This window comes from Caenorhabditis elegans, chromosome I (genome assembly GCF_000002985.6).
Source record: "Caenorhabditis elegans chromosome I".
Lineage (NCBI taxonomy): Eukaryota > Metazoa > Nematoda > Chromadorea > Rhabditida > Rhabditidae > Caenorhabditis > Caenorhabditis elegans.
In genome coordinates this window covers 10855811-10868950 of record NC_003279.8, presented here as the reverse complement: position 1 = coordinate 10868950, position 13140 = coordinate 10855811, and the positions used below count along the sequence as shown (strand labels likewise).

General features: G+C 35.2%; 5 protein-coding genes and 5 non-coding genes across 10 annotated transcripts; 5 read left to right on the top strand and 5 right to left on the bottom strand.

Moving 5' to 3' along the window:
- Positions 1-495: 495 nt before the first annotated feature.
- Positions 496-1421, top strand: Y37F4.8 (C6 domain-containing protein). The gene is made up of 3 exons (NM_001026580.2): positions 496-601; positions 789-883; positions 1063-1421. Exons 1-3 carry the CDS (start codon positions 526-528, stop codon positions 1252-1254), a joined length of 363 nt encoding a protein of 120 aa, NP_001021751.2. The 5' UTR covers positions 496-525; the 3' UTR covers positions 1255-1421.
- On the bottom strand, positions 900-980 carry Y37F4.10. The gene has a single exon (NR_050531.1). It is a non-coding gene; the product is annotated as an Unclassified non-coding RNA Y37F4.10 (non-coding RNA).
- Positions 900-980, top strand: Y37F4.14. Its single transcript, NR_050532.1, has one exon. It is a non-coding gene; the product is annotated as an Unclassified non-coding RNA Y37F4.14 (non-coding RNA).
- Positions 1422-1936: 515 nt separating the features above from the next.
- Positions 1937-1990, bottom strand: Y37F4.11. Its single transcript, NR_050529.1, has one exon. It is a non-coding gene; the product is annotated as an Unclassified non-coding RNA Y37F4.11 (non-coding RNA).
- Y37F4.12 lies at positions 1937-1990 on the top strand. Its single transcript, NR_050530.1, has one exon. It is a non-coding gene; the product is annotated as an Unclassified non-coding RNA Y37F4.12 (non-coding RNA).
- A 465-nt stretch (positions 1991-2455) lies between these two features.
- Y37F4.7 (ORF6) lies at positions 2456-5076 on the top strand. Its single transcript, NM_001026579.6, has 5 exons — positions 2456-2522; positions 3334-3993; positions 4463-4549; positions 4592-4708; positions 4764-5076. Exons 1-5 carry the CDS (start codon positions 2463-2465, stop codon positions 4950-4952), a joined length of 1113 nt encoding a protein of 370 aa, NP_001021750.2. The 5' UTR covers positions 2456-2462; the 3' UTR covers positions 4953-5076.
- A 315-nt stretch (positions 5077-5391) lies between these two features.
- Y37F4.5 (START domain-containing protein) lies at positions 5392-7757 on the top strand. Its single transcript, NM_001026577.4, has 10 exons — positions 5392-5441; positions 5489-5552; positions 5600-5642; positions 5925-6107; positions 6176-6216; positions 6263-6565; positions 6639-6759; positions 6810-6976; positions 7183-7346; positions 7444-7757. Exons 2-10 carry the CDS (start codon positions 5498-5500, stop codon positions 7690-7692), a joined length of 1326 nt encoding a protein of 441 aa, NP_001021748.2. The 5' UTR covers positions 5392-5441; positions 5489-5497; the 3' UTR covers positions 7693-7757.
- Positions 7758-8152: 395 nt separating this feature from the next.
- Positions 8153-10864, bottom strand: Y37F4.1 (BAR domain-containing protein). Its single transcript, NM_001392941.1, has 7 exons — positions 10306-10864; positions 9960-10142; positions 9332-9439; positions 8992-9270; positions 8566-8704; positions 8332-8518; positions 8153-8290 (listed from the first exon to the last, which is right to left on the bottom strand). The coding sequence occupies exons 3-7, from the start codon at positions 9401-9403 to the stop codon at positions 8182-8184; spliced, it is 786 nt and encodes a 261-aa protein (NP_001379782.1). The 5' UTR covers positions 9404-9439; positions 9960-10142; positions 10306-10864; the 3' UTR covers positions 8153-8181.
- On the bottom strand, positions 10801-10873 carry Y37F4.15. The gene has a single exon (NR_101618.1). It is a non-coding gene; the product is annotated as an Unclassified non-coding RNA Y37F4.15 (non-coding RNA).
- Positions 10874-11261: 388 nt separating this feature from the next.
- On the bottom strand, positions 11262-13016 carry Y37F4.2 (Sec-independent protein translocase protein TatA; the record flags this gene model as incomplete). Its single annotated transcript, NM_170922.2, has 3 exons — positions 11262-11431; positions 12845-12916; positions 12959-13016. 3 exons carry the CDS (start codon positions 13014-13016, stop codon positions 11331-11333), a joined length of 231 nt encoding a protein of 76 aa, NP_740917.1. The 3' UTR covers positions 11262-11330.
- Between the last annotated feature and the right edge of the window lie 124 nt (positions 13017-13140).

Below are 13140 nucleotides of genomic sequence, written 5' to 3'. Positions count from 1 at the left end.
GATACGAGTCAGCCTTAAGTTACTTTGAAGACACATGATCCTACTGGACTTGTCTCATGTTCACAACTGAAACTAAAAACAATATCAATAAGAATGATTGGATACCTAACAAAAGTAATTAAAGAATTTATAATTGAAAGTTGATGAACAAATTTCTTTGGACACCAAAGCAGGAAAGTCAAATTGAATTTACTTATAACTTCAGCCTACATATTTTTTCGCTCTTGAGAGCCCTCTTCTATAAAAACCAAACATCTGTTCCCGATCATTACGCCTTCGGAAAAAATCCCCAAAAAACTGTCCAAAAACCATGTGGCTCGCCGGAAACAACACGTTTTGCAAAGCTCAGCAAACATAATCGCTCCGAAAACGGTACTCTCAAACCATTTGATATTTTGCAAAACGTGTGCAGAATTGGGAATGGGGGTCGTAGGGTACATCCTGTTTGATCAGTTGGGGAAGGACGGCATAAAGGCCTATATCAATTTGGAAAACATTCCATTTCGTGTCAAGCACACCACCAACATGACCTTCTCTTCCACTCTTAACGTTTTTGTTCTATTGGCTTTAATTTCAGCGAGCCAGGCGTTACCGCCAAAAGGTATGTTCAAAAAAACACACTGAACTTATTTTAAGGAACTCTATTATACATTTTCATCCCTAAAATACCTCCTGCAAGCCTAGGACACCTCTCAAAAAAACTAGACCTGTCTGATAGGCTCGTAGGCAGGCATTTTCGTGCCTGATTCGAAATCAATCGAAAAATGAAAAATGTTTCGATTTTTCAGGTTGCACATCCTGTCTGATGGTTCCAATTGAAGAATCTGAAAAGGCAGGAATTTCAAGCACCAATAAAACTAGAAACTCCGAAACTGGATGCTTTGTAAGTTTTGTAGATATTAGACTTAGGCTTTGGTTTAGGCTTAGGCTTAGGCTCAGGCTTAGGCTTAGGCTTAGGCTTAGGCTTAAGCCTAGGCTCAAGGCTAGGCTCAGTTTCTGCCCTCGGCTTGAAGATGACCAGTGGGATCCCGCTTTTTCAGAAATGCAAATTGAAAATTCCAGGTTCAAACTGTGCAATGTGCATCAAAAGTTCCCGATTCTGATACATATATCCAGTTCAACAAAGGAAGAAAGGGACTTTTTGCAGCTGTCGAACAAACTATTCAGCTGATCTGTAATGACCAAGGACAATGGGAATTCCGTCATTCAAAGCTCATTCTGACAGTCAATTCTTTGACATGCTTGTCAACTTGATAACTATTTTTCTGAGTTTATAAGGTTATTGTAGTTAGGTCGAGTGGAAGAAGAGCATCAGTCATGTTTGTATATCATACTATTTCAATAATAGTGTTTCATTTGCATTACCCTTTTTTATTCTTGCCATGTACAACAACTATAGAAAATGTTTATAAAATTTAATTTGAAATATGATATTTTTGAGTGTTTTTAGAAAGAGATCATAAAAACTAATGTTAACCAATCAACAACTTTTTTGTGTTTTTAACAAAAAAAATACAGTTGGACATTAATTTTCAGGTAGACATTCTTTAAGCAAACCTCGCCTTTATCATGGCTTCTATGAAAATGTTGTAATATTGTTTCCAGAAGAAATATTTTGAGAAAAATCACTTTAGAAATTTTTCTGCTTTAGCTAAGGTTAATAAAAGCCGTCGAAAAAATTTTTCAATTAAAAATGCTGAAAAATCGATTTGTGACCAATCAGCAATGGGTGATGGGCGTGACTAGCATCGCTGATTGGTTGGTTCTAACTTGATGGGAGTGGCTCACAATGCTGATTGGTCAGCTCTATTTTCGTTTGCGTGGGATGTTCAAAATCCAACTAGCTGAGTTTTGGTGTCTCTAGAAGTATTAGAGAACAAGATTAGTCTAGCATGCCATATTATTAGAAGAAATATGGTAAATTGTTAGACATTAAGAATAGACGCAGACAACGAGATACTCTTTTTCTATGCGTCTCAATCCCACTTTACTTCTGGCGATTTCTGTCTCTCAAAAAAAAAACTCCTGAAAAAGTAATGCAAGAGAAACGAGAAAAAATTGAAAAGAATAGTTGTACTAGGAACTAAAAGATAATCTACGTATTCGTAACTTCCTATTGAAAAGTGCAATAACTTGCTTCATCTTTTCCTTCTCTTTGCTCTCAAGAAGACTCAAAAAGCAGAGCTTATGTCTCTGATCGCCTGTCGTCTCTTCCATGTGTCTTCCAATTCCTCCCGTGTTTCTTCTCTTCTTTTTTAATACGCTCTTTGTAGTAGTGGCCCTCTATATGTGACACATTCTCAAGCACACTCACACACACAATATTTGTTTCTTTTTCTCCTACCACGTATGTATCCCTTAAGATTCTCGGATCATCCGGTTTCTCAGATTTCAGATGTTCCCCTGCTTTTCCCCCTCTAATTTTTATCTCAAATTTCTATTTTTGTCATTACAGAGTTGTTATGGATAGTACGGAAATTGATCTTATCATATGGTTTCTGGGATTTTTTGTAGTTTCAACTGTGAGTTTTTTGGAAAATTTTTAGATTTGGATTACCAGGTGCCTGATTTCTATTTATTCTGAAAATCGAAAAAATAAAAATCTGAAAAAGCATGTTTTCAAAATTCTTTTTTTGATATTCCGAATTTTTTAAGAGTACGAAAATTTGGAATATAATTTTTTCAATTCTTTGTTCTAATTGAATTATTTTAAACATCTAGAAATGTTTGGTTTTGATTTTGTTTAAAAGTTTTTGGAAACATTTCAAATTGTCTGATTATTTTGGTAGAAATTATAGTATATTTTCCCACTTTTTCGATTTCAAAAACGAAAAAAATCTATAATTTTCGCAAAATTTCTTACAAATAAAATTCCCAAATTTTAAAAATCGAAAATTGGTTTTAATTTTAAAAATTTGTTTTCCAAAAAAAAAATTCCCAAAGAAGCAAAAAATACAAACATTTTCAACCAGAAAAATTACTTAAAATATTTGCCTATATGCCTGCCTGCCTGCCGCCTATTTTTTTTTGAATTTTGTCGTAAACTTGCCCCAGGTGTTTGGTTTATATTTCGAAGAGCAAATTTACTAAATTAGACTAATTTTGAGATGGGAATTTCGGAAAAAAAACTCTGGCCAGGCAAGCATGAAGCAGTAGAAGTGAGAACACTTGGAAAAAGTGTATTTTTAAGTAATTTTTCTGTAAAAAGAAAAATTGAAGACAAATGTGGAGTTAAGGAAATTTGGAAAAATTGTAAATTTCCATCAAAACCTGTAAAGCAATTTTCTAATTTTTTTAGAAGAATCACTATACAAATTCCAAACAAATTTTTAGATAATCACAATTTTCTGTATCTGCATTCGAATTCTCCGTTCACAAGCTCACATCTCCCAAACAGACTGTTGTCATTGTGTATGTGCATGGCCACGTGGATTTGTGAAAAGACCTCCAAAACGGATAGTTCTTCTAGAACCAACTACACGAATTCAACAGTCTGGTTTCACAATTTACTGCGTTGACAGACCAATGCCTGTTACTAATCTGCCTTATCACTATGATAAGGTAAAAGTTGAAACGTGTCTGAACACCTTATTCGGCACAAAATCAATATTCCTACCGGAAACTACCGTAGCTGTTTCAATACCGGCACGTGGATTCTCGAGTATGTCGGAATTCCACATGTTCTCGAAAACTGATTCTCAACGGGAAAGTCTTTCTGGTTACTCTTATGAAATGTTATCGAGTAGTGTTCAAGCATCAAGTACTGATACTTCAAACTGTTTATTTGGATGTACATCACATTCACTGGCAGGTGTTACTGTTTATTTGGGAATTGGTGGAAGTTCAGAAAGGATTAATTCGGATGCGATTTTGATTCGAATGATTCATAATGTTCATCGATATGGGGGAAGATGGATTCCATTTTCCAGAAGTTACATTTGGATGAGAAGCTTTTTGAGAAACTGGTGGAAGCCTACAGTACCAAATGTAGCGGTAAGTAACACTTTAAACACGGTAGGTAGATACGTAGGTATGAATGCGCTTGTCTGCCTGACTACCTGAAGCATGAAAATATGAGAAAAGTTGGAGTGTTTGATGATGTCATTTGCTCATTATGGACGATATAAGTTAAGATTAAAGCCCCACAATGTATATAAGTAGATAAAAATTGCAAGCAAAAAATTTATAACTTTTTTCGGTTTTTCTTTTAAAATTCCAGATTATTTTTCATAACTTCATCATGCTTTAAGGTTTGTTAGTTCGTAGAAAAAATAATTCTGAAGTGATAATGCCTGCCTACCTTCAAAACGACCCGCCTTCTCTCATGCCTTCAAACAGGGACAATGTTCCTTGATTAAACCAATCATAATTGAAGAGGGCATTTTTAACTAAAAGGCTATGGAATTTTTAGGAAAGAAACCAAAATAAAATACGATATCAATCAATTTTCATCTTTTTCTAGGCGTACAACCGTTCCTTCTCTCTCCATCGTAATAGCAATTCGGATTCATGTGGTTTTCGTCTCCGGCAGCCATTTGTTCATCAACCGGTATTTAAGCTTCAATTTTCAAAAGGACAACATTATTTTCAGTGTCCACTCGGTGAAAATCAGAGAATGTTTGCGCCGAGACCCTATCCACATCAATGGAATTTGAGACAATATCGACGATGGATTCCTGCAGATGTTCATGTTAATCCAATTAGTCAGGTAGAAATCAGGAATAAATCGTAATCGCCAACTCTGAAACTAACATTTTTTCCAGCTCTCCCCTGAAAGCGCACCCCGTATGAGAAGCCCAACTGAAACTCACATCGAAATGCCCCGTGACACACCAAGTCCTGTCAAGGATCCAGAAGTAACATGTTCATATAACAAGGATCCACCGCCAGACTATGCCACACTGGATTTGGTTGACTTGTGTCAGCCACCGCCGTATTGGAAAATTTTTTAAATTTTGTTTTCTATTTGTTTTATTTGATTTGCAAGTACTGGTTTTGGTTTCGGTAGATTTTTTTTTGATATTTAATTTTTAAATTTGTTAAACTATTTGCACAATGAATTTTCAGGTTTTAGACTTTGTATTACACAAGACTTCAATCGCTTTTTGGAAAACATGTTTTAAAAAATTCAAATAACGTGTTAACAATCGACATTTCGCCAGCTCGAGGTATTTCCGGGATGACTTGATTTCTAGCAGAAAAAACTAGAAAGCACATTTATTTAACAGGGAGGTAGGCAGGCAGCCACACCTGAACATGACATTTCCAATTTACACTTTGCAAAAATATCACCTTTTTTAAAATCCCGTGACCACAACCTTTCATTTTTTTTGTTCCAAGTTGACATTCTAAAAATGAAAAACAAAATCAAAATAATCAATATTTCTACTTTTTGTCATTAGAATTGTATTGATTCAATTTATAATTGCGACAAAGTTCAGGTAATCAAAACTTGGTGCTAGGCCATACAAAATTTTGTAAATTTCAGGCGCCCACAATGCCACGTGGAATGCTACTTCTCTTGGTTTTTGGAGTAATAAACGCTGCAACAGGTTTTTTTTCATCTTAAATAAAATTTCTGAACAATATTTTTTTACAGCTTCATCAACTGCTCCGCAGGCCCAATCAACACCTAAGTCAGTGTAAGTGAAGCCGAAAATGGAGAGGTTTTAGACGGCGGTCCGGGGGCGGTTCTCGTCCGCCTAGGCGCCAAAATGCCTGCAGGCACCAAAATGCCTTCTGCATAGTGTGGCGCAGACCCCGAAAAATGTCGGCCGCTGCGAAAAACCACTAATACACACACCCACAACAAAATCGGGCAAGAAACGGACGGCCCTCGTAGAATACTTACTGCCTGAAAGCTGAAGGTCATTTAGCCAAAAAATTATAAAAGCCAAGTGCTCCGTAACTTTCGATACTTTCAGAAATAATACATTATCAAACTTGAATTATGCTCTCGTTGGTATTATTACTTGTGTCATAATCATTATAATCGGAGGATTTGCATGGCTTAAAAAATATTATCACCAACCAATGCCAATTAACAAGGGTGTATTTAATTGTAGAAGAAATCAAAGATGTGACTTTGATTTGGACCGAGGATTACGGTGGGTATCTTCTTTGGCTTTAAGATTTTGATTATAATAGAGCGAAATCCAACCGATTTTTTTTTCAGAAGAGAACACTGCGACGTTAGCAATGGACCAGAGAAGGAAAGTGAGTGTGAGATCTCCTAATCAAAAAAAATACTAATAAATTTCAGAACTAAATCGTCAGCATTTCACCAACAATCTCATCGACAAAAAAGAGCATGAGGGCAAGGATTATGGAGCAGAGATACGAAATGTTGCCAAGGCAATTCAGCAGGCATATGCCATACAAATTGGTAAATCTATTGCTGAACAGGAGAAAGGAACTGACGAATATTGCCATTCTGCAATCATTGAAGCACCGAATTCCAGAAAATGGTGTATTATGAATACTAATACGCAGACGAGGAAAATATTTGATTGGATGGTTCGATTGAAGTGTCGGGTTGTTATTGAGTTGACCAATTTACGCGGTGGTAAGTCCTGTTTTGGCTTATAAGCTTAGACTTAGACTTAGGCTTATAAATAATTGAATTGAATTGTTTTCAGAAGAAGGTTGCCCTGAACTATCGCTAGAAGTGAAGGAACGTGGACAATTGATTTACACGTCAAAACAATTGAAATCGAAAATTCCCGGTTTATCAGTGTATAAAGTTCGAAGGATTGAAGAGTGTGTACATTTTTCCAACAATATTCACAAATTCCTAATTCAAATTTTAGTAATCATAGTTTCCTCTACTGGAAGTGTGAGAATATGCCACATGGATTTGTTTCATTTAATTTAGTTCCGTTTGCGAAGATGTATGAATCAACGTCCAGTGATAACGAGTATGCTAATGTAGGAATTGTTGCGGGAAATGTTGATACAAGAGCGACTATTTTACCATGTTAGTTTTATTTAACGGCTCCGGAAAAATGAGATGCAAGGTTGAAAACACTTGAAATATTAGAAAAATGATTTATTAGCCAATTGCTCTTTATATAATTTTTCTCGTCTTTACTGATTTCTCATTTATTGAATTTTCCGGGTGAGAGGTAGGGAAGCCGGGAACTTTTTTTCCTTTTAGTACCTATCTATGAAATGATTTTTCAGTGATTGACACATTGATGCACATCATGGGAAGCTCCCTGAATTTGGACTCGATGCTTCCGATCGCTGGATCTTGGATGGGAACTCAGAAAACAAGATCAATTGATTTGGTAGCGACTGCACAGATTGAGTTTGCACTCTATGTTTGCTTGAAGTTGGTTGCAGATGTAAGTTCAACATTTTTTTGAAATGAGTCCTATTACTGGAGTTTTACTATCAAGTCTATTGCGGTTCCTAGTTCTGGATTTCATTTATAATTTCCAGGAAAACACGTTCACAATGATCCCGATCGCTGCGTTGGAAACTGCATGGATGAAATCTTGGATTGAGAATCACGACATTTTCCAGAAATTCTATACATCTACGCGATTGACTTGTCCAGATGACAGAAGAGAACACTGGTACAAAGCGGGACTACAAAAATTGGCTGAAATTCGAGAAACTCTGCAGGAACCAGTCGCTTGCAAGTCAAACAAATTGGATAAGAAGAAAGATGGAAAAAAGGAGAAATAATGTCGAGAAGGTTGAAGCACTGAAGTAGACTATAGCACTTGAGAGAATAAAATGTGATTCATTTCTGTTCTGTTTTCAGCGTAAATTTATTGTTAAAGCTAGGGGTGTTGTGTGGGACGTGATGAGCCACCCCATAGCAACCTTAGCTATTCAAAAAACGTTTCCAAAATGCCATTCGAAAAAAGTGAAATAGCGGGCGAATGTTGAGGCGATGGAGAGGGATAGAATCCGGGTTGCGCGGCAATTGCGTTATTATGGGAGAGATCACATAGTTTCTACATCTTTTCACTAAAATTTAATGAAAAATATTGGGAAAACACATCTCTGCCTGAAATTGTAGAATTACCCGTCGGCAATCGCCGCGCACCTTTTGGTGGAATCAGGGGTGCCTTGTGGCTGATGTGGCTGTAAACTGATGACTAAAATCAAATATAACACATTTGAAGTTGCAAGCAATAAAAATCACATAATTCTTTATTCGGACAAGTTTCATTTGGATTTCAATGGCTTTTCTTTACTCTTTGGCAGTGCTCTATCATCAAATATTGGGATAGCTTCAGCAATGGATTTGTGGAAGAGAATTGAATCGTCACGAAACCTTAAAATTTTTTTTTTTCGGGGAGTAGTTCCAAAACTTACTTCAAAACTGCATCCGCGTGTTTCCCCTTCTGCTCATTAATCGACTTATTGATAAAGTCAATAACCTTCTGTCTGCACTCATTCCTCCATGTCTGAGCATTTCCCGCCGCGAGTTCGGCTTGCTCCGTTCGCTCCTTATTCTGCTGACTGATTGCGTCGTCGTAGGTTTCCAGCGAGAGCCAATAAACTGAAATTTTTTATTTAGATTCATATTATAGACCCTTTTATTCTTACTCTTTCGAAGCCTTGCGTACTCCCAATAGTCGACGCCAATGAATTTTGTCAACGCCGACAAGTTTTCCAGATGCCTTTGGACTTGCTTTGCTTGTATGGAATCCAGATTGAGCAAGGTTTGGATAGCCGGTTCTAAGCTCTGAAATTTGTGTCCTTATTATCAGGTGCCATTCCATAAGCCAAAAAATTGGGGAGCCTAAGCCTGATTACCTGGGCTTAAATGGTTTATTTGAAAAGCCTAAGCCTACATTTTAACATTTAAAAGCCCTTAGCCTAAATTGTTAAGCCTAAAAATCCAAGCCTAGAAAATATACCAAATTTCTTAGGTGCAAAAAAGTCGTTCCAACTTCCTCGATTTTCAACAGGATTCGCTCTAGAAACTGAATGTCGCGTCACTTTTCTGATCAATTCTGCAACTAAACTCACATCCATTTCTTTGGGGTCAACCTTCGTACCCAACTTTCTTCCTTTCTGATTTATCGCCTGATACGTCTTTAGATACTGCCCAGCGTACTGATAATTCGTATCAGCTTTCATAAGTTCCTGATTCTCAACGAACATTTGAATCAGTGCCTGATGAAGTCGATCTGCGGCTTCTTTATAAGCTTCAACTTGATTGCAAAGCTTCTTCACGTCATCAGTCATCGAAAACAAGCGATTCTTTTTCTTCAGAATCGACGAAAATACACCGTGATTTGGATGGTCCTGAAAACTCTCTTTTTTTTTCGGTTTCGGATTTCGGTTTCGGAGGCATCCAAAAACTTACAGCTAATCCATAAAATAATTTCTGAGCGATTGGCTTTTCATAGCAGCTACTCGTACTCTTCTTGTTTGCCATTAAAAATATAAAATAACTGAGATTGAGATTTCATGTCTGATAAACAAGTATGTTTGTCATCATAAAATGTGTCACGTAACAAAGCAATTTAAATTAGTAATTTTTTGTTTTATTTTTAACATTTTTTAGAAAATATTTGTGATTGAAATTTTGTGAAAAAATTTGAAATTTTTGCTTACTATTAGCTCCGTGTTTTACCAGTTAAATTGCTCCAAAGGCGGTTTTTGAAATTTTCTGTGGAAACTTTCTATTCAACAAAAAATCTAAACAGTTCTCTGGAAATTGTTCTATAGTTTTATGTATTATATTATTTAAAATTTTTATTATTTTTTTATTATATTATTTTAAAATCCGGGTTTGCAGATTTTATCATTTTTAAGATTAATATAAACCTACTGATTGACAAATTCCAAAATCTTAAATTTGTTTAACTGTACGCTTTTTAACATTTTCATACTTCTTGAACAATTTCAAATCATTTTTCTAGACAAATTTGCATGAGGCTTTCCCTATATATGTATTTTGAAAACTAAAATATAATATAAAGCGTTTATACCTTTTAACTACAGTATCCAAAAACATGATAAATATAGAAATTTGGATAACTTTTTGCTTTATTATGAAGCAATTTCATTCAGAGTCCAAATTTTAATTCTCCCACAATATTCAATCAGTGGCCGCTTACACATTAGCAGTGAAATGTTAGTCAGCAACTACATATCCTGTGGTCTGAGATAATCTGTACATGGAAAAATTAATCTAATTGTATGTAAGTGTCAAATCTTTCCCTCTTTGAATATGATATTTGATCCTTATGATTCAAACCAAAACGTTTCCCTTCTTTTCCTATTCATATGATTCACGCCAACCCCAATATCATTATAATTCGATTAAAAACAGACCTATATAAGTTCCTTCTTTTATATTATATTATATAATACCAATGCTTCCTTTCTAGATGTAGACCGCTATCTTCCCCTTTTCTTCTCTTTAATTGTAATTCAGTATTATATTCTTCTAAATAAATTAATCTCAAGAATTCATTTCTTGATAGTAAGTAAATAAAATAAATAATTCAAGCAGAAACAGACGACTATAGCATGAAGCACCCCCGGAAACCAGCAGAGGATGCAGAAACAAAGGTTGAGCCAAACTGACAGAGAGCATCTTTCCTCTTTCACGTAGACGGCGATTGGCGGAAAAATTAAAATGAGCAGAATGTAACAACACGGGCCGGTTTCTTTCATTTCAGCAAGATAGTGTTGCACAAAATATGAAAAATTAAGTTGTTTGGACAACCTTATATACTGGAGGAGTCTGTTAACGGTCATAAACCGGTGCCACAGCTTATGGTTAAACATCATGCAAAAACACTTTGATTGTGTGCTAAAGCATTTATTGAGTCGTTGCTGTGCCAGACGACGAGAGTCTTACTTTCGTCCGGCGCCAGCAGGCAAGGTCTTTCTCGACTGAGGATGTTATTCTCTAGTCGGCTTATATACTCGTGAGGGCGTGACGCTCCCTGCTCAGAGGCCGCGTGGGCGTTAGAGTCATGCGCTTTATGCACGTCTCCAAAGTCCACTCAGTGCAACATGAGAAGTGATCATAGAACACTTCCACAAGTCTATAAACTTTCAGCATCCGTGAAGATAAACTTTTCTTGATTTCAGATATTTTTGTTTAATAATTTGAACTGTAGATTTAAGAAAAAGTAAAATAAGTGCAAGATTGCTTTCTAAAGGGATCTCGAACTTAACACAATTTGGACTTCTTGCTGAAGTTATGAATTGATGGGTTTACCCTGCAACTGAGCCAACGCAACATTTTCAGTGCAAAAAACACATTTTTGGTTTTTTTTATTTCAAAAAAATATTTATAACTATCAACAATGTGACTAAAATAAACTTATAAATTATTTTTTCAGCAACTAGTAGTCTGATTCAGAACTATCGTCTTTTTCATCCGAAACTTCGTCCGGTTCCGTTGGATTGCCCATTAGCTCAGCTATTTTTCGAATTTGCTCTATTTCTGGAAAAACTTTATTGAATTATTGGGACTAAACTTTTAAAATTAAAAATCAAAAATCAAAAAACTTTTTTTAAATCGATTTTTCTACATACCATTTCTTGAATTGAGTATCCTTTTTCCTACATAGCAAAGCTTTTTAAAAGTTCAAATTTGTTTGTAAACCTTCAATTAAAAAAAAAATTTTTAAGACTAGCGCACAAAGTGCGCTATCCCTTCGGGAGTGGGGATAGGGTTATTTCGCTCTAAAGTATCAACAAGGTAGCTGGCGCAGGTTCTCGGCTTTGCCTCAAACCTGTGTTGGGGTTAAGTGTGTTCACCTTGAAATTCAAAATATATTCCAAAGATTTGTTTCTAATTTAATATTTTGAAAAATCATTTAGCGGCTCCGGCGCTTTAGTTTTCAGTTCCTCTAAGATTAAAGAAATATTCTAAGGAGTTGTTTCACATTGAAATATTCTTAAAAATTATTTGGGCGCTAAGTTGAATCTTCTCTAAGATTAGAAAAATATTCTAAGGAGTTGTTCTAAATTCAAAAATTCCTAAGAGTTATCAGCGCCTTCGGCGCTGAATTTTTCAAAGTTTCTGAAATAAAGAAACATACTAAGGAGTTGTTTCTAATTTAAAACTTTGAAGACTTATTCAGCGCCTTCGTCGCTGATTTGAACTATTTCTAAGATTGATGGAATATGCTAAGGAGTTGTTTCTAATTTAAAAATTTTGAATAATTATTTAGCGCCCTGGGCGCTGAATTTTCAGTTTCTCTAAGATGAAAGAAATATGCTGAAAAGATTTTTCAATTTTAAAAAGAAAATGTAAAAACATAAAAGATATTTCGAAAACTTTGATGAGGAGATGAAATGTTAGTTTTTTTTCATAACTTTTTCATTTTTAAAGCTGGAAAAAAATCTTACATATTTGAATTCAGCGTCAAATTCTGAGTCTATTAAAAAAAACAGAATTAAAATTAAACTTAAACAAACCAATTAACAAACGCTCAAAGTTGAAAAATCAAAAATCAAAAAAGGCATTATTTTTCTATTCGGTCGATTATCTCTGTGATGTATGACTCGATTTTCAAAATTTTTTTCGTCTCTCGCTTAAGAAATCTTCAAGGTTTCATATATTTGGCTCAGAATCAGAATAGCTCAAACGACGGCAAAGTTATGAGAGGGAAAAAAAAAGTTTTTGAACAAAAAATTACAGTACACCTACCGTTTACCACCTACAGTACCCTACCGTTTATCACATACAGTACTCCTACAGTATAATATAGGAAGAAGGCAGAAACATCTCAAATCTCAAAAACCCAATACTGAAGCTGCTAAAAATTCATCTGCCCGGAATCTGAATCATCGGTACCAAAAATTCACATTTTATTATACAAAGTATTTAAAAATTTATACAAAAATTCACCATTTTCCGATAATTTCGCTTTGTTTCCAACAACTTCCACTTTTATTTTCAGATTTCCCTCATATTCGACACCTGAAAATTTTTTTTTCTGAATTAAGAAAAAGTAAAACCCACCACCAACTTTGCTCCAGTTCTCGCGAAAAAGTAGACTATGAATACCTATAAAAAGCATTATTTTCTATTTAAAAGTTGAATTTAATGTGATGAATATATAAGCTTATCTGTTTCCATGACAACCATTTCCTGAATAAAAATTCAAGGATTAAAAAGGAAAATTTAACCGATTTTTACTTGCA